The sequence below is a fragment of the Watersipora subatra genome, chromosome 3 (assembly GCF_963576615.1).
Source record: "Watersipora subatra chromosome 3, tzWatSuba1.1, whole genome shotgun sequence".
Classification (NCBI taxonomy): Eukaryota; Metazoa; Bryozoa; class Gymnolaemata; order Cheilostomatida; family Watersiporidae; genus Watersipora; species Watersipora subatra.
The window spans coordinates 37,510,387-37,532,857 of record NC_088710.1 but is presented as its reverse complement, the minus strand read 5'-3'; the positions used below and the strand labels follow the sequence as shown (position 1 = coordinate 37,532,857).

The following is a 22,471-nucleotide window of genomic DNA, read 5'->3' as shown; positions in this document are numbered from 1 at the left end:
TACAAATATATGTTACAATTACAAAATGTAAGTAAATTACAGTTACATCACACTTCATTAAGTTTAATATAAATGATTTAGCCAGTTCCATGACACATTTACTATTGTTGTGTATACATGTTTTTACCAGCATCTTAATGCAAGTCACACCGGTGTTGAAGTGTTTCACGTGTGACGATGATTGCGATCATTTCCTTGAGGTTCAATAAAGTTGAAGTAGGTACTCACTTTTTACACAACTAATCATAATGGAGGTTTCCAACTCCTTGCGGGAATATTTGTGCAAATAAACTAGCAGTATAAATCAGTGCATTTAATAAAGTCATAATGGATATCGAGGTCACTAAATCTGATACAAAATGTTTTTATTACGGAAGTTTACATCTAAAAAGACATCGAAGAAATATGTTCCAGAAGCAACTATGAATGTAATGATTGTCTAGCAGCCATTATAAATAACTTTTTATGCATGCATAGCCATGGGAGTCATATTTGTGTGTCTATCTTGGACGATTCCAACCGATGTTGATCAGCTTTCACTGATCAACATTTAAATTTTCCATGCTTTATGAAACATGTCATATATTTGCAGAAAAATGCTGAAATGGTTAGCAATGACTTTTTGGTCATGAATTCTCGAGAACCTTTTTAAGTATAGTTCAATCTACTGTCAGCGATATGCACAAAGATTCCTGTATTTTCTTTGATTTAAGAACAAAGTTTTAGGAGCATTTTTATAAAACCATTAGCATTCGTTCAGCATAGTTGTTTGATGATGTTAAAAGCTCTTCACCTTACTATGCTGTTGACTTAGCTTCTGCAAAGAAGTTATGTAAGAACAATCTGACCTCAATGAAAATATGCTATTTCCATCGAATTGGACTGAGAAATTGTTTGAACTGTCTCACAAGTGAGAGAATGGGAGATAAGAAATATAACAAAACCAGAAAACAAAATAATAATTTCTCTTTCGTATAAAAATAACTGCAGAAATATTTAATAGGTAAACGAAGAGATATTTTTCTGAACCCAATGGAGTAATGAAAGGGACACAGAATACAACAACTGGTGACTAGCTGAGAAAATGCTTACTTTGGAACGCAAAAGAACACAATTCTACACCAATAACTGCTCACCAGATCCAATGCACATGAATGGCAATACTAAATATACTGCAATTCCAGACAGCCTTGACTGATTGTCAATAATTCTATTAAAAAAATAAACAATCTGGAATGCAAAGAACCGCAAAAATCTACAACTCTGGATAAGGAAAACAATGTCGCTCGGTACTCATTGAGGAACTCAACAACAAGGAAAGATCTAGACAAGTTACTAGCCAGCTTCTGGTAGCTGATATTTCATTTTCTGTTTCTAAACACAATAAAGTACACACGTGATAGTTTAAAATGAGTTGTACTAGATTTATTCTGCTTCTTAACATATGCTTTGAAAAATTAATCTGTAAACTACTATATAGTATTTCACTCAGGAACTGCAAATAGCTTCCAACTTCTTCAATTAGAACTGCATACAATCAACTACTTCAGGAACAACTGTTTACATTGGTAGCACCTACATCATATATTATGTCTTATATCTTACAGCTTACCTTAACAAATATATGTAAGAAAAGCGATTATTCAATTTAACAAAAATATTTTGCGGGGGCTGTCAATAATTATAAGCATTCTAAAAATTCTAATAAACTAAATGCTAAGATGTTCATTTTGCTTTTTATTTCACTAAATCAAAAAATTACAACGATATGCCTATAATAAGAACCGCTGAACAATAAAGAAATTACAACTAGACAGTGACAAAAACAGGTTGTGCTTTTAATTAATGAACAAGTTTTAGCTAGAATCAGACACATTAGCCATCGAATATCCGTATCTTCTCACCATATGGTGTATGGGACATACGCGTAGGCAATTTGTCAATTAAGAAACTACTACTACTACATGTAGATGGAAACACAAAAGGTACTTATATAAAATAAAATATGGCTGTTTTTAAAGAATAATATGCAGTCTTTGGTCTCATAAAGCTGACCTGATTAGAGGCATGACATATGATGCCATCTATAAATGAAAAGAGCTGACCGTGTGAGCTAGCTTGATGCAAATAGATTGTGCACCAAAAATATCAGACATGCAGTATGCAAAATATTTGCAGAAGAGACATTTGCTTAAACAAATGCAACTAGTCTATGGTTTCATTAACAAATACAATTGCGCTATGGTGATGGCTGATAAATACAAGCTCAAGAGAAGTCTTTAAGGAAAAATAACCAAATGGACAGAAAGCAAAACATAGGCCTACTATCATGTTAAAATAATATTTATTATTGAAAAACATATTACTTCATTCAGTAGCTTTTAACATTTAACATACCCCCTGTAAAAGGTACAAATGAGAAAAGTATCGCCCATGTAAAATGAGTAGGAAGTTATGTCGATATAAAGTTAAATACAGTGGAAGACAGTACTTGCAGACTTTCTATAACAAATTCGGCAGTTTGCTCAAGTCAATGCGAAAACCTGCCAGCTATACGCATATCCAAACTTTATACTCGAACCAAATATCACAGAGAGGATGACAGCAGTATACGGAACAATTGATACATATTGATATAAAAGATACAAACCAAATATCAAACAGCTACCATTAGTGAAACCTGTGGTGAACGCGCAACAGTCTCAATCAAAACCATTAAATCCTCTTAAGTCAACAACAGCTAACAACACATGTACCATCCACTTTTGCTCTATTTGATAAAGGATATGACGATTTGATACGATAATAAAATATTGAAAGAGCCGCCAACAAACACGAAACCTACACAAACGGACTAATCAACTTTTTGTAACTAAAAAAATTAAAAGCGATGCAGAGACTTTCCTAACAGCAACTCGCAATAAAATCAACATATAAGACAAGTAACTCGATTTATTCCGATTACGTCACTAAAGAGGTTCACAATCATGAATACGGATATTTTAATTACTTCAAAAAGACATGCTAAATAAAAATATAACGTACTACAACTAAAAAATAAAAAAATAGAAGTAGCGTCAAACTAATTGCGAAAACGCTATACAACAACAACCGAAAGCGAAATTTCGAGCTCCAAGGGCTGACGGCTGCTACAACAAATCCACTCAAATTGGTCGGCTATAATTTGTCAAACACTTGGCGTTAGGGAAAATATAGAAGCCCGCTGTGAAATTGAAAATCATGCGAGGTCATTGCCGATAATGGAGGCTTCCAACGTTATTGATATTGTGTATAGCATTCAACTACAAGACGACAGAACAGTAGTTTGTTTTCCAGAACTATAATTAGCTAATTGGAGTCATTTTTTCAATGTTTGTAATTTTGTATGAATAGCTCATTTTTGAATACATTATTATTCTGTTTTGATATTATCTCATGTCTAGGCCTGCCAACCCGAGTGGGGCAATGCTTGAGATTTGGTTTTGGGTCTTTAGGGCGATTGCGTGAGTCTCACGCTCATGTCTTACGCTCATGTCTCACGTGAGAGTTGGCAAGCTTGCTCATGTCATAACAAAATATAACTTATAGCTTTTGCGACATGTAAGCGCTCCAAATCTAGGTCCAAGATTGTGCAACTGCCTTTAACTGCATACAGGTTTTTTATGGAAAATCGGTATTTTTAATAGTAGCATTAACAAATTTTAACATTAATAATTTTTCATGTTTGGTAACATTCGAGATAGTGTAACAGTAATTGATGTTTGTTAAGTTTTGTTGGCGCTCTGATCAGATACCCCGTATAACAAATAATTAGGCTATCATGAGAAATAAAATTTGAAAAGTTAATACAGTAGTAATTTTTTTGTCTGCATACGTCAGTTTTTGAAATACAATGTTGGTCAGAGTCCGTGACAGTTATTCAATCGTTACTTCTTGTGCACAAGTTCGGTGACCCGATTTTCTGTTAAAAAAGACTAGTCTACTGCGACACGTTATAAAGCAACGCCAATAAAATTGATATGGAGATGCTGTTGTGTAAATTTATAGTTCGTTTGGTCAGATTAGTTATGGTAAAGTAAGCCTTTAGAAATAAAAACATCTAGCTTCTGTTGTTTTCGGTACTAATTCTGAAATGTTCAGATTGCCAGATATTTTTACCTTTTTGTAATTCACTTACCAATAAATGTGGTAAAAAGATGTGGTAAAATAAAATAGGTGGACTCAATAAAATCAACATTTCCGTCAGTAGTGTAATTGAATGGCTTTCCAGCAAACGCCACAATTCATTTACTTTTGTTTTACTAAAACATACCTCATTGAGAAAGTTCAAATGCAAATAAAAAGTCTTGGGTATGCACTGAGCTACAGGAAATTGAAGATCTGTGATTTTTCTATAACTGTGGGATTGTCTTACTTTGGCAATACAGCATCTGAGTTTCATGACAATGCCCATAATATGTAGCTTGAATTAAGTATTCTGTAACTGCAAGATGTCATATTTTAGTGACGTTTGAACTTTTAATGGGGAACTTATCAGCTGTTATTTTCTTATTGTGCAACTGAAGTTTGCCATGGAAATCTGATTTTGTTGTCAATCAATTCATCATAAGCTGAGACAAAGCCTGGGATATGCTTTAAACTAATAAGACTGTTCATTAGCAGAAGCAGTGCTATAGTTTTTGTCATTGCGTTTGGTTTGATTTTTTGTAACTCCACATTTTTAAATTCTGCCACTCCGTCATTAAATTAAATACTATACTATGTAAGAATTTTTTTTATAATGCAACTTCTAAAGTGCTAGAGGTTGCACTCTGAAAAAACGTGTAGCGAGTAGTATACATGTATCCTCAATGCACTCTTTGGAGATTGTTAATACTCTAGCAATCGGCTCATTGCAAGTAAATGTAATAACTTATTTTGTACAACTTCTGACCTTCAGGGATCACTTAATTTGAGCTTTTATTCTGGTTGCAAAAATAGTTCTAGAATCTAAAAAATAGTTCTAGTTCTGTCAATTATAAGTTTAAAAAATGTAAAACCGTTACGCGTTTGGCTAAAAAGTAGTGATGTACATCTTTCAATATTTTATTGTTGTGTAGTACTAGTTGGGTGTAGTATTAGTCTAGAAGTAAAAAATCTTCTCAATCATAACAGACATGACTTGGAGGATCTACTTGCTTGACATGTGAAAGGTTTGAGTAAATTGTCTGCGTTCAAGCAGATATTTCCACTAATTTTTTAGTGCATAAAAAGGGCATTGAAATTGTATCATAGAGTCGCCAAATTCATGACTGATGATCATTTTAACAGTATTTAAAAGGTTGTTTCCCAGTTTTTAGCAACCTTTGACGTTGCGTTTTTAGTTACGTATAAATCGTTGTGTCTACACCCCCACTTGGCTCCTATAATTACTTAATATCATGCTTTTAATCTATTATCATTGTTTTGATGCAATATTAACACAACATTCATAGTTGCAATAAGTAGGTTATAGTTGCATTTGTAGGCAGCCTTTCTTATTAGCTTGTAAATAATTTTCTCACTTTACAGTTTTCTAGCTACTGTTTGAAACACTCATCGATTTGAAAGCACTTGAAAGCATTTGAAAGCACAATTTGATCATTATGTGGATAGCTGTGTTGCTTTTTATATTCACTTTATCCCATTCCTTTTATTCTTTGGTCTATTTTCTTAAAACTAGAAAACTATAGGGACAGTTGTTCAATATAGTGGCTGTTGTTCGCTATAATGTCAGTCGTTCACTATAGTGGCAGTTGCTCGCTAAATCACAATGATAGTTATTGGTCATCATCCTAAAACAGTGATTTTTTTCAACAGCTTGTTCACAATTTTCATCATCGATTTCCTTATTGACAGTGCTCAATGTCATCAAGAACTATCTATTTAAGATCCGGCATATGGCAGATCTGTTGAAACTCATTTGTGCATCGTTTAATTTCGTGCTATGTAATGCTATGCATCTGATTCCTGTGCAATATGGTAGTACAAGCTGAATGCCCGGCATTGCTTGGGTAATAAAAAAGTCTGGACAGAAAATCTATTTTCATTTAACGTAATTATACAACATTTACCATTCTAATTTTTAAACTTCATATCATGAGAAGAATGTTTTTGTTTCAAATGAGTTAAGAGACAAAATGAGACAACTGTAAAAGTTTTCAAACAACTGTAATTTTTAAATTTCATATCATGAAAAAAGTGTGTTCTTGAAATAAATTAAGAGAAAAAATAAAACCAAAAAGGTGTTTAAATGAAAATGTGAAATAATTAGCAAGTGATGGCTGAATAAAGTCTGTTTCACTATGGTTACAATGAAAATGATTTGGTATACAATTATATGGTTTTAATTTGTGTAAGTGTAAGGCGGAAATATCATATAGAGTGGTCTAGAAAGCCATAGTAATTATCTAATGCAAAGATCACCTGGTAAAAATCATTAAAATAGTATATATGTGCTGTATTGATTAAAAATTAGTGACAAAACAATATGTTAACCTTAGTACCTACTGTAACATTAGTATATTTAGTGGTTATCACCTGCATGAAAATTTAACATTACAATGTTTACGTGTAGTACGTACTATGGGAGTTCTTACCTTTGAGACAGACACATAACGTAAATGATGCATCCAATCTAAATGAATGTAGCTTACTACACACCTACTGAAAGGTTGACTTGCAACAAAATTCACATTACAGTCATTTGGTATCATAAGATTCACCATGTCTTACTCTGCTGTGTTGTAGGTTCAAAATATGTGAAAATGTGATTACGAGCTCTTAAAAGCTCAAAAACGAACAGTTGATCGCAGCCATTACGAAAATGTCATAGGTTGGAATCCCTCTTAAAACGGCTCAAATGTGACATAGTTGAATACGATGTGCTTCTGTTCACACTGTCATGCAATCTCATTCGTCGAAATATTTCCACAAACATACTTCACGCATTCAATGAAACCATGTCTATTGTCCTTGAGCATCTATTTCATCATCATTGTAATACTGTCATTTTAAACACTGATATCTCAAAACCTAGCCTAAAAATTAGTTTTATTTTTCAACCTTAGCTTGAAGGGGTGCATATCATCCTGTGGTAACCATGAGGAGCCTGTTGGTCACCTGTCATGGTCGAAAAACGCTGCAGAAATTGATTGCTATTTGGCCACTTGTCACACGATCAGATTACGGCTAGATGATTAGACCAAGCTGAAACGAAACTGTAAAGTATCGAACCTCTATATTTGATAAAAGCTTTTCAGTAAAACCCGAAGTGTTTGTCATACACTAGTGCTACGAGGCGTTTTATATTGAGCCTTTCATTGGCCTTTCATTTCACGTGATAACATCCTGTGTCAAAACAACAACCACGTCAAGTTGAGTGCATTATCGAAATAAAGGGATTCCAACTTACGGTCACTTTTTTAACTGTTTTCAAGTTTTAAGAGCTTGTAATCACATTTCAACACATTTTGCACCTACAACACAGCAGAGTAAAATATGGTGAACCTTTTGATACCAACTAACTGTAATGTAAGTTTTGTTGTAAGTCAACCTTTAAAGGAAGTTTTAGTATGTATTTTACCAAACCAAGATTTTAACTAGATTTGTATCACATTTTTGTTTTTGAATTCGTTTTTTATGACTTATAACAAATAATGCTGACCGGAGATAGCGAGCAACGTATACCTCTTTCAGGCATTGTGGGAGAGATTTCAGCAAATAGCATATCAACATTTTTGTTGTTTCATCGTAATCAGTAACTGCCAAATTTCAATTCCGAGAAAAAATTTTGTTGATATCATAGAGCGGAAAATTAGTTCACCCTAGTATGGCGAGGGCGAAAAAGCTTCATGTTTCATAGATTAAGGCGGAAAAATCTTATAACAGGGTCATCGTAGCCCATGGGCACATTGTATTAATTAATACGTAAATTAGCGTCTGCAATCGCAAAAAGTGTATAGGCCTACAGTATATGGTAATTGTGATGGAATGGTAAGAATGTCGTAGCCTTGTGGTTAGATGCGCATGTTTACAAACTTGCGGTTGCAATCTTCGTGAGTTTTAAACTAACACGAAGCCTATCATTCCTAGATTTTAGTCGTTATAGCTGGATAGACACTGAACGACAGACAACAACGACAGACGAACGACAAACTTTGAGATTTATATATATATATAGGTGAAAAATAACAAACCTTTCCTCAATACCTTAAATCTACATATATATTTCTTGAAGTTTGTGTATGTGTGTCCCTCTAGCTACAGCTATGAAAATTTTGGAACAAAAATCCGTACCGAAGAATATTTCATCTCAGGCCCTCCCATTCGCCAGTCCGATACTGTACCGATTCGGCCACAGAGATTGATGGACTCACTAAGCCATATAGATATGTCGTTACATGGAAGCAAATACCATGACGCAAAGTCATGGCGTACCGTCATTAGAAGCCCTAGCTATTATTAGTAAGCTTACTGAAATTTTCCATTGGCAATATGGCAGGCTAATAATAAGTGGCAGGCAACTCTCATTACTTCTCATTGTTTATAAGCTGATTTTTAATACCCAGGCAACGCCGGGAAGCACACCTAGTCATCAATATGTTGGGTAGTGATTTCACTTTGTGCTAACATCTCCACTTACTTACTGTTAATGGTTGGCAGCTGTCAATGTGGTCTAAAATTTTGCTCAGGCTTGCATTGTTTGTAATAGAAACATCACGTCTTTAATAATACTTACCGCTACCAAAACAAAATGTAACTTAACTCCACTTAGCATCATCCATGGTCACACACCAATGTGAAACTAAATTAACTTTATTTTGATAATCCGCTTTGTCATGATGTTTCAATGTATGGAAATAACTGTAGGAATTAGAGACAATAGCATAACATGATTGAAAATAAGCAGAAAAGATAATGAAAAACAAAGTTGTACTATAGTGTTTCATTTATGTTAATGGTTCTAAAATTGGTATTCCATCTGTTGATGCTTTGAAATATTTGGCATCTTATTGCTATCCCCTGTATTTGATAAGCCTGCTCACTTCTCTCATCAAAGTAATACCCTTATTTGAATTATAACTTTAGGCTTGTATAAGTTCAACTGTTGCATTATGTAAGAGTAAAAATCTGTACACACTAATATTTCTTCTGTTTTAACATACCAGTGTAATGTTTGCAAGTGTTATAATACAATTTAGGTCATTTTTTCAAACAGAGTAAAATTGAAATATTGCATTTTTTAATTTTAGGCGCACTCAGCATGTTGATGAGTAATGCTAGAGGATTTTTCTGTTTCTTGCTGATTTTATCACCAGAGTCTGATAGTCGGATTATTTGTATGTAAGAAATATGCAAAAAATCTGCCTTGCCATAACCCTTTCAAAGATTTGTGGTTGACAGAAAGTCACGTACTATTACGTTGGCTAAACTCATCCATTGTGGTCTTACTGTTTACTGTTGATTTGCTCCTGTTGGGAACCTGTTTGTTAAGTTGCAGTAGCACTTTCAAATTAATTATAGCGGCAAAGTGTTAGTCTATTTTTTGAATGGATACGGATGGCACAGTAAACCTTTGTCCCTCCGTCGCTATCAGCATTGCACCTCATCAATGTAAAATATTTCTCACTATTTTTCTTTAGTTTGTGGGATTGTGGCTCATTAATTGTATTATCTAGAGTTCGGCTTTAATCCTGCTTGAAATCTATATTGACGTACGAATAGTTAAGCGTTATTGTTGGAGACAGTTGTTGTAGCAAAAACTAAGCAGATGTTGTTCAAATGCTCGGAGATGTGGTATTGGTTTTAATGATAGCGAATGATTGAGTGACCAGATGCTCTTCCTTGAACTAGGTATGATGTAACCCGATAGATTAGCAACTTTCTATTCCCTTACATCAATTTATTTAGGTGAAATTAGTGGCTTTGTCTTAAGCTATTGTCAGGTAGTTGGCAGTTGGCAGTTGGCTCACAGTAAGACTCTAGCACACTGAGTGGCGCAACTGTACCAGTGTGTGAGGAGCACCTTGTCTAGTTTAACCTACATCAATCTCTTGACATATTTAATCCAAAAGTTTTTTTCTATCATGCCAAGCTAAGGTTCAATGAAAAAATGCTGATTTGCACTACATTTTTTATCATTCTTGCTGACGGTTCACTTTTATTAGTAATCAATCATACTATTCAATCATCAACCTGTAGCATTTGTAAAAATGGATATGTACTTGTGTTCAGGACGCTGCAGTCACCGTTCTCCAGTTACATAACATCAGAAACCTTTGTAAAAGGAAAGTAAGAAAGTGCCCCGACATTAAAAACAAAACAATGAAAAGCCAAGGAGTTTTCTGTATCATTTATATGACAAGACATTAGTTGACTTTGGATTTCACTGCGAGTATGCCTGCCACAGGTAAAGAGATCAATAGTTATTGTTGAATACAAAAAGTGACAGCAATGCACTATACTGCAATTTTATGCTATTAATAGAACTATGAGATACTAAGTATACTATCAAGTCTATAACTCAGTTGATCTTTCACGAATAAACTTTAGCCTCGCAACATCAGCTAACATTTAAAATAGCACATATAAATATATCAAAAGTATTTCACATGTACGAAGCCATTTGCGTATGGTCTGGTCTTTTACATCAATATACTTTTTGTTTTTGCAATGGAGACATTGTACTTCATTATTTTTAAACAGAGTCTACATGGTGAGACAGGCAAGCGATAAAGTTAGCTTCTTGCAAGAGGTAGCTGTAATTAATGTATGGTGTACCACGATGTACTGTAATGGAACAATTTGAAAATTCTTATTGACTCATTAAACATCTTAACCAGTGTGAACAATTGAGTTTTGCAAAGGCTTCTATAATGAGCAATCACTCTTTATCACACCTCTATCTGATTCAGTACATGTTTTGTACTAAGGCTAGGAAATACCATAGATTCTCCAGCAAATATGTTTACCTCGTAAAATTCAAATAACCTAAGTGACACCCTGTTGGGCATGTCAGTACCTATGTTATATACAATAGTTACCAACCCATCCTCCTAAGATTACATTTTGTATGATGTAGTTTGCATATTTCACAGGCTATACTCATGATCACACACTTTCTACAAAACAAAAATGCTGCCTGATAGTACAGTGATGGATCTTAAAAGGCCAAAAAAGAAACGAAAAAGTGACAAAGGCAAAGAAGACGCTGCACCTACAAAAAAAAAGAAGACGATTGAGCCGACTCGCAAAAAGGTGCGAGTCAGAAAACACCATAAAATGGTGTTTTATTTTTTTATTTGGGCTCGCCCAAATTTTCAATCATTCGTGGTACTTTTTGCTCTTGTAGAGTAAGTATAGAAAGATTTTGTTGCCCAGTTTAATTTATTCCTATCAAAACTCTGTCTATTTTTGTGTTTGCTACGTTATGTATGCAAAACTATGGAGAAGGTGCCTTGGCGACCTTTCCTCAATTGAGTGCATGACCTTTGTCATTTGGCTAACGGCTAACAGAATTTCAAATTCTTGAATATTTAAATGCGTTTAAGCCGAAACATGAATAACAATATGAGTTAACTTCACCATCCGCTTGATATTTGACCAGCCCTTGAAAAAGAAGGTAAGGAAAAAGGTAGATGATGAGGATGTAGGCTCAGACTTGGACCTCGATAAGGAGCTCCATCCTCTTAGCTTTCATATCAGGCATCGAAGGGAACTTGTCCACCAGATATTTCTGAGTCTAAGAAAAACAAAAGTACAATCAATGTTACCAGAAATCCTCAAGGTATGCATTCCCTGCTTTTATCAGTTTAAGTATTATATACTAAACATGCAAATTTTCGGTTGTTATGTCTGCCATTCGTAATAGCATTTGCATTAATCAATAACGATAACTGTTATGTAATAGGCTTAATTTATTTTTAAATACCTCGGTTTAAGTTTAATTTTTAACTGCCTTGGCAATTATTCATATCAAACGAAACGCTGGTGAGCTTCAGCCTATTACTGCTGTTGTCCGTTCGAACTTGACATCTGCACCTGACTGCATGATCAATTGAAAGTAGAATAAATCATGTTGTTATTTTCCTTGCAAAAGGTAACAACCGTTTTCATGATGAACAATCCTTGTGAAACCGCATGTCGGTTTGTTCAAGTTCAATTTATGCGAGCACTAAAACATTTTCCATTCTTTGGTGTCTGCTGGGCGTTCTATTGATAGATTATTACTCGGTTGTATTGCAGGCTGTCTCACCTGTGACACCCCTTTTATGATAAGGAGTATATTTATGTCAAGTTACATAGTTTTGTGTCTTGAAAGAGCAAGATAGAAGAGGTTTTTTACCAGAATGTTGAAAGTGTATTACATTCTATGTTACTGACTAGACTTCCAGCATACATTCTATGTTACTGGCTAGACTTCCAGCATAGCTCAACTTTACTGAACATTCTTGTCTGGTCGAAAGAATTAGATTAGTTTGAAAGATGTTGGGGTTTTAGTGCTACTCATTAGATGAGATGGAAGAACTTTGCTATGAAGAAATCCAGGTGATGTCAAGAAAACGAATTACTGCTTTACTCCAAGGTAATGATACAACGCAGCTACCTTACTCTAAGAATAATAAAAATATGTTATTTTTGTTAATATAGTGTTTAAATGTACTGAGTTGCAAATGTAGTGAGAAATTAAGCTGTTCAAAGCTAGCGATTGATAAAAGTGAAAAACTCTCATTAATCTTTGGTATACATTGTGTCCCTTCTAAGATCTTACTCGATGTGAAACCCTATTAACTTTTACGAGTCATAAGAGTAAATATGGTAACTTGAAATAGGTGGCAACCGTGGTTTGTTGTCACCCCTCTTTCGCCTCTTCTTTTGCCTTTTTTGCCTCTGCCTCTTACCATCAGCTACTCTCTCAAATTTCATAAATTGGGCCCAAATTTTGATATAGGACTTTAACATGCATATTGGCTAAGATGATTGCATATCATAAAGAAAAACACTGCCAATTAGATAAATTGCGGCGTACGTACTTTACAATCACATTGTTTCCATAGTGTAATGATGTGGATTTGGTGATGTGCTTGCGTTTATTTACTTGGATGTTACTTAGTTTGTTGCTTGAAGCACAAGTTACCTTACTAGTTGTTTGAATGAACATTTACATGTTGTCGATTAGCGCGGTCGCTTTGTTAAAAAATATGAGGAATTCTAAATCGGAGGTCATAGCGGCACACTCCTGTCTCACTTAGCAGCATCCTCTTGAAATGGGAACGACTGAAGTGCTGAAAATGTTTAAAATGGAAAAGCTTGCACGAGATGTTTTTGAGCATCATTCACAAGTGCCGTTTCCATATTTAGCAAGCATGAAACATTCGATAAAAATTTGCGAGGAGCAAAACTCACTTGACTTGCAGGTTTTTTCATTTCCATCTTGCGGATTCAAACCTGATGATTAACCGCGTCATGGAAACATTGTGATAAACATAGTGTCATGGAAGCATTGTGATAAACATAGCCTCATGGAAACATTATGATAAACACAGTGTCATGGAAACATTGTGATAAACATAGTGTCATGGAAACATTGTGATAAACATAGTGTCATGGAAACATTGTGATAAACATAGTGTCATGGAAACATTGTGATAAACATAGCCTCATGGAAACATTGTGATAAACACAGTGTCATGGAAACATTGTGATAAACATAGTGTCATGGAAACATTGTGATAAACATAGTGTCACGGAAACATTGTGATAAACATAGTGTCATGGAAACATTATGATAAACATAGCGTTATGGAAACATTGTGATAAACATAGTGTCATGGAAACATTGTGATAAACATAGCCTCATGGAAACATTGTGATAAACACAGTGTCATGGAAACATTGTGATAAACATAGCGTTATGGAAACATTGTGATAAACATAGTGTCATGGAAACATTGTGATAAACATAGTGTCATGGAAACATTATGATAAACATAGCGTTATGGAAACATTGTGATAAACATAGTGTCATGGAAACATTGTGATAAACATAGCCTCATGGAAACATTGTGATAAACACAGTGTCATGGAAACATTGTGATAAACATAGTGTCATGGAAACATTGTGATAAACATAGTGTCATGGAAGCATTGTGATAAACATAGCCTCATGGAAACATTATGATAAACACAGTGTCATGGAAACATTGTGATAAACATAGTGTCATGGAAACATTGTGATAAACATAGTGTCATGGAAACATTGTGATAAACATAGTGTCATGGAAACATTATGATAAACATAGCGTTATGGAAACATTGTGATAAACATAGTGTCATGGAAACATTGTGATAAACATAGCCTCATGGAAACATTGTGATAAACACAGTGTCATGGAAACATTGTGATAAACATAGCGTTATGGAAACATTGTGATAAACATAGTGTCATGGAAACATTGTGATAAACATAGCCTCATGGAAACATTGTGATAAACACAGTGTCATGGAAACATTGTGATAAACATAGTGTCATGGAAACATTGTGATAAACATAGTGTCATGGAAGCATTGTGATAAACATAGCCTCATGGAAACATTATGATAAACACAGTGTCATGGAAACATTGTGATAAACATAGTGTCATGGAAACATTGTGATAAACATAGTGTCATGGAAACATTGTGATAAACATAGTGTCATGGAAACATTGTGATAAACATAGCCTCATGGAAACATTGTGATAAACACAGTGTCATGGAAACATTGTGATAAACATAGTGTCATGGAAACATTGTGATAAACATAGTGTCACGGAAACATTGTGATAAACATAGTGTCATGGAAACATTATGATAAACACAGTGTCATGGAAACATTGTGATAAACATAGTGTCATGGAAACATTGTGATAAACATAGTGTCATGGAAACATTGTGATAAACATAGTGTCATGGAAACATTGTGATAAACATAGTGTCACGGAAACATTGTGATAAACATAGTGTCATGGAAACATTATGATAAACATAGCGTCATGGAAACATTGTGATAAACATAGTGTCATGGAAGCATTGTGATAAACATAGCCTCATGGAAACATTGTGATAAACATAGTGTCATGGAAACATTGTGATAAACATAGTGTCATGGAAACATTATGATAAACATAGCGTCATGGAAACATTGTGATAAACATAGTGTCATGGAAACATTGTGATAAACATAGCCTCATGGAAACATTGTGATAAACGCAGTGTCATGGAAACATTGTGATAAACATAGTGTCATGGAAACATTGTGATAAACATAGTGTCATGAAAACATTGTGATAAACATAGTGTCATGGAAACATTGTGATAAACATAGCGTCATGGAAACATTGTGATCAACATAGCCTCATGGAAACATTGTGATAAACATAGTGTCATGGAAACATTGTGATAAACATAGTGTCATGGAAACATTGTGATAAACATAGCCTCATGGAAACATTGTGATAAACATAGTGTCATGGAAGCATTGTGATAAACATAGCCTCATGGAAACATTGTGATAAACATAGTGTCATGGAAACATTGTGATAAACATAGTGTCATGGAAACATTGTGATAAACATAGCGTCATGGAAACATTGTGATAAACATAGTGTCATGGAAACATTGTGATAAACATAGCCTCATGGAAACATTGTGATAAACATAGTGTCATGGAAGCATTGTGATAAACATAGTGTCATGAAAACATTGTGATAAACATAGTGTCATGGAAACATTGTGATAAACATAGTGTCATGGAAACATTGTGATAAACATAGTGTCATGGAAACATTATGATAAACATAGCGTCATGGAAACATTGTGATAAACATAGTGTCATGGAAACATTGTGATAAACATAGCCTCATGGAAACATTGTGATAAACACAGTGTCATGGAAACATTGTGATAAACATAGTGTCATGGAAGCATTGTGATAAACATAGTGTCATGGAAACATTGTGATAAACATAGTGTCATGGAAACATTGTGATAAACATAGTGTCATGGAAACATTGTGATAAACATAGTGTCATGGAAACATTATGATAAACATAGCGTCATGGAAACATTGTGATAAACATAGCGTCATGGAAACATTGTGATAAACATAGCGTCATGGAAACATTGTGATAAACATAGTGTCATGGAAACATTGTGATAAACACAGTGTCATGGAAACATTGTGATAAACATAGTGTCATGAAAACATTGTGATAAACATAGTGTCATGGAAACATTGTGATAAACATAGTGTCATGGAAACATTGTGATAAACATAGTGTCATGGAAACATTGTGATTGTAAAGTGTGCCGAAACTTCTTTAATTGGCAGTGTTTTTTATGATTTGTAATCACCTCGGCCATTATGGTTTGTAATCACCTCGGCCATTATGGTTTGTAATCTCCTCAGCTATTATGATTTGTAATCACCTCAGCCGTTATGATTTGTAATCACCTCAGCCATTATGATTTGTAATCACCTCAGCCATTACGCGTGTTTCGCTCCAAGTTTGCATCATCCTCAAGATGGAACATGCAAAAACCCGCCATTGATCCAGTTTTGCTACTCGCAAATTTTTATCGAATGTTTCATGCTTGCTAAATATGGAAACGGCACTTGTGAATGATTCGCAAGAAAATGCCATGCATGCTATTCCATTTTAAACATTTCCACTCTTCAGTCGTTCCTATTTCGAAAGGATGCTGCTAAGTGAGACAGGAGTGTGCTGCTATGACCTCCGATTTAGAATTCCTTAGCATTTTAACAAAGCACCCGCATTAATCCACATTAGGTGATTGTCCATTCAAACACTCATTTCACGTTAATTCAAAGTGGGCACAATTCCAAATGCGCACAGTAAAACATACTGTAGGTATGCGCTAACGTGTTTCGAGGTGTTCGGCAGTTAAACAGCTGATATGTAGGTGTTCAACTGTTCGATCATTCCTCACCTCAGTATATTCACCTCAGCTACATTTGCAATTTTAACTTTGTAAGCTTATCCCATCCGTATAATCCTATAGAGATTTTGATTCTACTAACATTGCATGCTGTTTAAACATGGCGATCAATTCATTCTATGTTTTGTTGCTTTTTATAGAATTCAATTAAACCTGTTCTCTGATATGTAGAGAGTAAATCATCCGGGATTGTGCGTAAAAGTTGTTTGAAAATGCTAGCACTTGGTTGCATCCTTGGGGTAAACTTGTTCTGCGCTCGTTTTGAAGGCTTTTCTTGATTTATTGCATAAATTGTGTTTAACTTGATCTCACTGTATTTTCAATGTGAGAAAAAGGGAATTAACATGCTTCTACAAACTGTAAAACACCAGGTGAAGTCAAGAGGGAAATGTATCTTTTCTTTGCATATCCCTCAGCTCTGACTCTGTCAGTCACCCGCGGCTAATTTACATTCTCACTTGTCTATGAAACATTTTACTACTTCAAAAGATTATATGAAGTTTGTACACAACCTTTCTTTCAACTGCATTCTTTGATCTGCATTTTATGTTTTCTGCCAAAGTTTTTCTTAGGAAGGTCTTCAAGCAATGTCACATTTCCTCATCTGTATTCCAAGCCTACCGATACTTACATATTTTCTCATTAGTTCTGACTGAAGATTTATATGCCTTGCTCTATCATTCAGCCAATGTTTGAAAAGTTCAATTAAATTGTAATTTAACTTGGATTTTTGCATGTGGTTTTTACACTCATTATTCAAAGTCTGGTTTCGGTATATATTTTAGTTTTTGCTTGTGACTGCATACAGATGGTTCCCTACTTACGAACATTCGAGTTACGAACAACGGTACATACGAACAGGTCTGCGCGTATATCCGCCGCTAATACCGACGGTATTACCGACGTATTAGCGGCAGAAAGAGGCACTACTCAGAAGCACCACCCAGCATCCACCTTCCTCTGCCCAGTTCGTTGCAGTGCATAAGTGCGTGAATGCATCTCCAGTGCGCAAAGAACTTTTTTATTTTTACTGTACGTATTGTAAAGGAATTTGCCGGTCTTTACTTGGCACGATCTCTACTAATAAATAAAGAGAAGAGAGTGCGTGTAGTTTCATTCTGCTTTTTATTAGCGAAGGAAGTTTCACTAGCTGAGGAGCGTATGGCTATCTGCTCTGCTCAACTAAATGAGCGCGCTCCTTTATATACAATAATATTAACCGTTCCGGCAAACGGTAAGAACACCGGCTAACAAGGTGAATAAATAGGACCGCTAGTGGGTTGGTATGACAACAATATTAGTGACGATAAGTGATAGTGTTATGACAGGATATTAGATATAACAATAGCATAACGAGTGAAACAACTATATAATAAAAGGACGACACATACAAAAAAGACAACAACGATAAGTGATAGCATAACGATTAAAACAACGATATAATAAAAAAGGACAACACATACAATAAATAAAAAATGCAGTGTCATGGCCCGGCTTCCACCACAGTATTCTCTCCTTTTATTAAATATTTTTTCCAGTACAAACCAGTACAGGTTACTTATACAAGCCTTAAACATACTTATATAAACCTTCAATATACTTATATAGGCCTTAAACATAAATTATAATACAAAATATAGCACTGAAGCAACTTACGAACAAATTCACCGTACGAACAATCGTTCGGAACGTAACTCGTTCGTAGGTTGGGAACCGTCTGTATTTTGGTTTTGTAACCAGGATGTCCTTTTAGAATTTAATACTGAATAACGAGGTATTAGCAGCTATTGAAATCTATCTATTCTTAATACATCATCTAATCACATTTTACACTGCAATTTCTCGCATCATCTGGAGATGTGAATGTTTTGCAGGTAGACAGCCTAACGATATATCATCATCTGGCACGGATGACAATAGCTCTGGCAGCGATGGTGAGAACTGATGTCTTGCTATTTTCTAGTTCAGTCTAAAAATTGACTCGCTTAAATGAAATTGAAAGATCGGTCAGTAAGCTTTTACCAAAGATGTTGGTTTTTAGCACATTTTTTATTTTTCAGCTGTTTTTCTTTAAAGTAAGCAATAAGATAACTGTAAAAACTTATGGTTAAGTCTGAAGGGCTGATGACTTATGGTTTATGTAACACTGACAGTAAAACTTATGGTTAAGTCTGAAGGGCTGATGACTTATGGTTTATGTAACACTGACAGTAAAACTTATGGTTAAGTCTGAAGGTCTGATGACTTATGGTTTATGTAACACTGACAGTAAAACTTATGGTTAAGTCTGAAGGTCTGATGACTTATGGTTTATGTAACACTGACAGTAAAACTTATGGTTAAGTCTGAAGGTCTGATGACTTATGGTTTATGTAACACTGACAGTAAAACTTATGGTTAAGTCTGAAGGGCTGATGACTTATGGTTTATGTAACACTGACAGTAAAACTTATGGTTAAGTCTGAAGGTCTGATGACTTATGGTTTATGTAACACTGACAGTAAAACTTATGGTTAAGTCTGAAGGTCTGATGACTTATGGTTTATGTAACACTGACAGTAAAACTTATGGTTAAGTCTGAAGGTCTGATGACTTATGGTTTATGTAACACTGACAGTAAAACTTATGGTTAAGTCTGAAGGTCTGATGACTTATGGTTTATGTAACACTGACAGTAAAACTTATGGTTAAGTCTGAAAGGCTGATGACTTATGGTTTATGTAACACTGACAGTAAAGCTGTTAGCGGAATAACTTGTAATTCTTTTACTCGTATTATCAACAGCCAGTAAATACTTTAAATACGATTCGCTTGTTGGGTTATTTAAAGGGACCATTTATAATCTAGTTTTCAGTTTGGATGCGAATTAAACATTTCTGATGGTATTCTATAAACCAATTTGCTCCAACTGCATTGATTTTTATTGTTTCCTAGGTTATATCTGCATGTAAATGAGTCAGTTCTGTAGTTACGCAAGTATGGAGATCTTGTTAGTTTTATGTCGTCAGTTGCTGCCGTAGGAGCATCTTCTCCGCGCTACTGTTGACTTCAAGTAGGGGATCTGGAGGATTGGGTCCAGAGGAGGTAGCAGTCTGCTAGAAAAAGCCATAGGGTGTTAGACCCTTTGCAGATCTGATAGTTATGATGTGCACCATTTTCACCAGTATTCTTTGTTGGTTTTTGATCATGCTGATCAAATATTGAGTCTACGATTTTTTACCTGCTTGGTCATCTCTCGTCATCTTTCGGGTAATTGTATGATGGAGTTTGTGCTGAAATCTTTTTTGCATGATTAGTTGCGCGATTGCTATTGTGACCGATGCGTGACAATGATGAGCAAGTCTAGGCAGTATGCACCTTATTGACCACACATGAACCTGTTGATACTTTAAACAGAAATTTTCAAAAGCATAAATTACTTTCAAAGCATAAATTACTTTCAAAGCATCTCCCGTATCATATTTATCATGTAGATATCCCGTATCATATTTATCATGTAGATATCCCGTATCATATTTATTATTTAGATATCCCGTATCATATTTATTATGTAGATATCCCGTATCATATTTATTATGTAGATATCCCGTATCATATTTATCATGTAGATATCCCGTATCATATTTATTATTTAGATATCCCGTATCATATTTATTATGTAGTTATCTCGTATCATATTTATCATGTAGATATCCCGTATCATATTTATCATGTAGATATCCCGTATCATATTTATTATGTAGATATCCCGTATCATATTTATCGTGTAGATATCCCGTATCATATTTATTATGTAGATATCCCGTATCATATTTATCATGTAGATATCCCGTATCATATTTATTATGTAGTTATCCTGTATCATATTTATCATGTAGATATCCCGTATCATATTTATCATGTAGATATCCCGTATCATATTTATTATGTAAATATCCCGTATCATATTTATCATGTAGATATCCCGTATCATATTTATCATTTAGATATCCCGTATCATATTTATTATGTAGATATCCCGTATCATATTTATCATGTAGATATCTCGTATCATATTTATCATGTAGATATCCCGTATCATATTTATTATGTAGATATCCCGTATCATATTTATCATGTAGATATCCCGTATCATATTTATTATGTAGATATCCCATATCATATTTATCATGTAGATATCCCATATCATATTTATCATGTAGATATCCCGTATCATATTTATCATGTAGATATCCCGTATCATATTTATCATGTAGATATCCCGTATCATATTTATTATTTAGATATCCCGTATCATATTTATTATGTAGATATCCCGTATCATATTTATTATGTAGTTATCCAGTATCATATTTATCATTTAGATATCCCGTATCACATTTATTATGTAGATATCCCGTATCATATTTATCATGTAGATATCCCGTATCATATTTATCATGTAGATATCCCGTATCATATTTACCATGTAGATATCCCGTATCATATTTATTATGTAGATATCCCGTATCATATTTATCATGTAGATATCCCGTATCATATTTATCATGTAGATATCCCGTATCATATTTACCATGTAGATATCCTGTATCATATTTATTATGTAGATATCCCGTATCATATTTATCATTTAGATATCCCGTTTCATATTTATCATGTAGATATCTGTTATCATATTTTTTTAAGTTCAAGCATTTGTATACTACTGGGCGTCATGTGTAGTAAAACCGGTTTGTCAGGCTAGCTAACCAGTCGACCGTTATCCTTAATTCAATCTAGAATTTTTTTGGTGGAGTAATGGAGAACCAGCATGCGCACTAGCCCAAGTTACTGTCCTATGGCCAAGATGTCGATAAGAGTGCATCCTTCTGTCAGCGACAAGCGAGCCGCCAACCAACAAATGTACAAGTGCCTCACATTATTTTGAAATCAAGCAACTGGTTACGTCAGCTGGTTCAAAATGGAACACATGAATTGATGATAGTCGGGTGCCAGCCACTCACGCTGACGCTTGATGGCAATGATCACATCGTCCTGGCAGTGCTTACTATCTTGGTGTCGGTTTACGTTGTTGGTGTTGACATACATTCTCTCCCATCACTTTTTTTGCAGAGCGTATTTGTTTGTTTTCTTATAAATAATAACACACGTTGCAGAGCTCTTGTCACTATGTTTTCATTATATTTTTGAGGTGTTACGCATAAAAATGTTTGCTTGTCTGTCTGTTATTGTTAATTTTTTGTTTTTTCAATCAAGTGATTTGATGAAACATCATAAAAAATAGAGGTGGTTAAAACACAAAATTATATTACTTTTCAATGTTTATAAAAGTGACATTCGACATTTCTTTGCAAATATACCTCAAATTGTGTAAAGTTGTGTAAAAACTTACATTTTATATAATTTGTCTGCGAATTTGTTAATCACTCAGAATGCTGATAGCACTACTGAT

General features: G+C 34.5%; 1 protein-coding gene across 1 annotated transcript in view; it reads left to right on the top strand.

Annotated features, from left to right (window-relative positions):
* Positions 1-11,122: 11,122 nt before the first annotated feature.
* The window catches only part of LOC137389747 (uncharacterized), a 70,467-nt gene continuing 59,118 nt past the window's right edge, over positions 11,123-22,471 (top strand). Inside the window, exons 1-4 of the mRNA XM_068075833.1 lie at positions 11,123-11,277; positions 11,627-11,806; positions 12,520-12,604; positions 18,894-18,953. Coding sequence (XP_067931934.1) covers positions 11,155-11,277; positions 11,627-11,806; positions 12,520-12,604; positions 18,894-18,953 — 448 coding nt within the window. The 5' untranslated portion in view covers positions 11,123-11,154. The remainder of the gene's footprint in view (positions 11,278-11,626; positions 11,807-12,519; positions 12,605-18,893; positions 18,954-22,471) is intronic.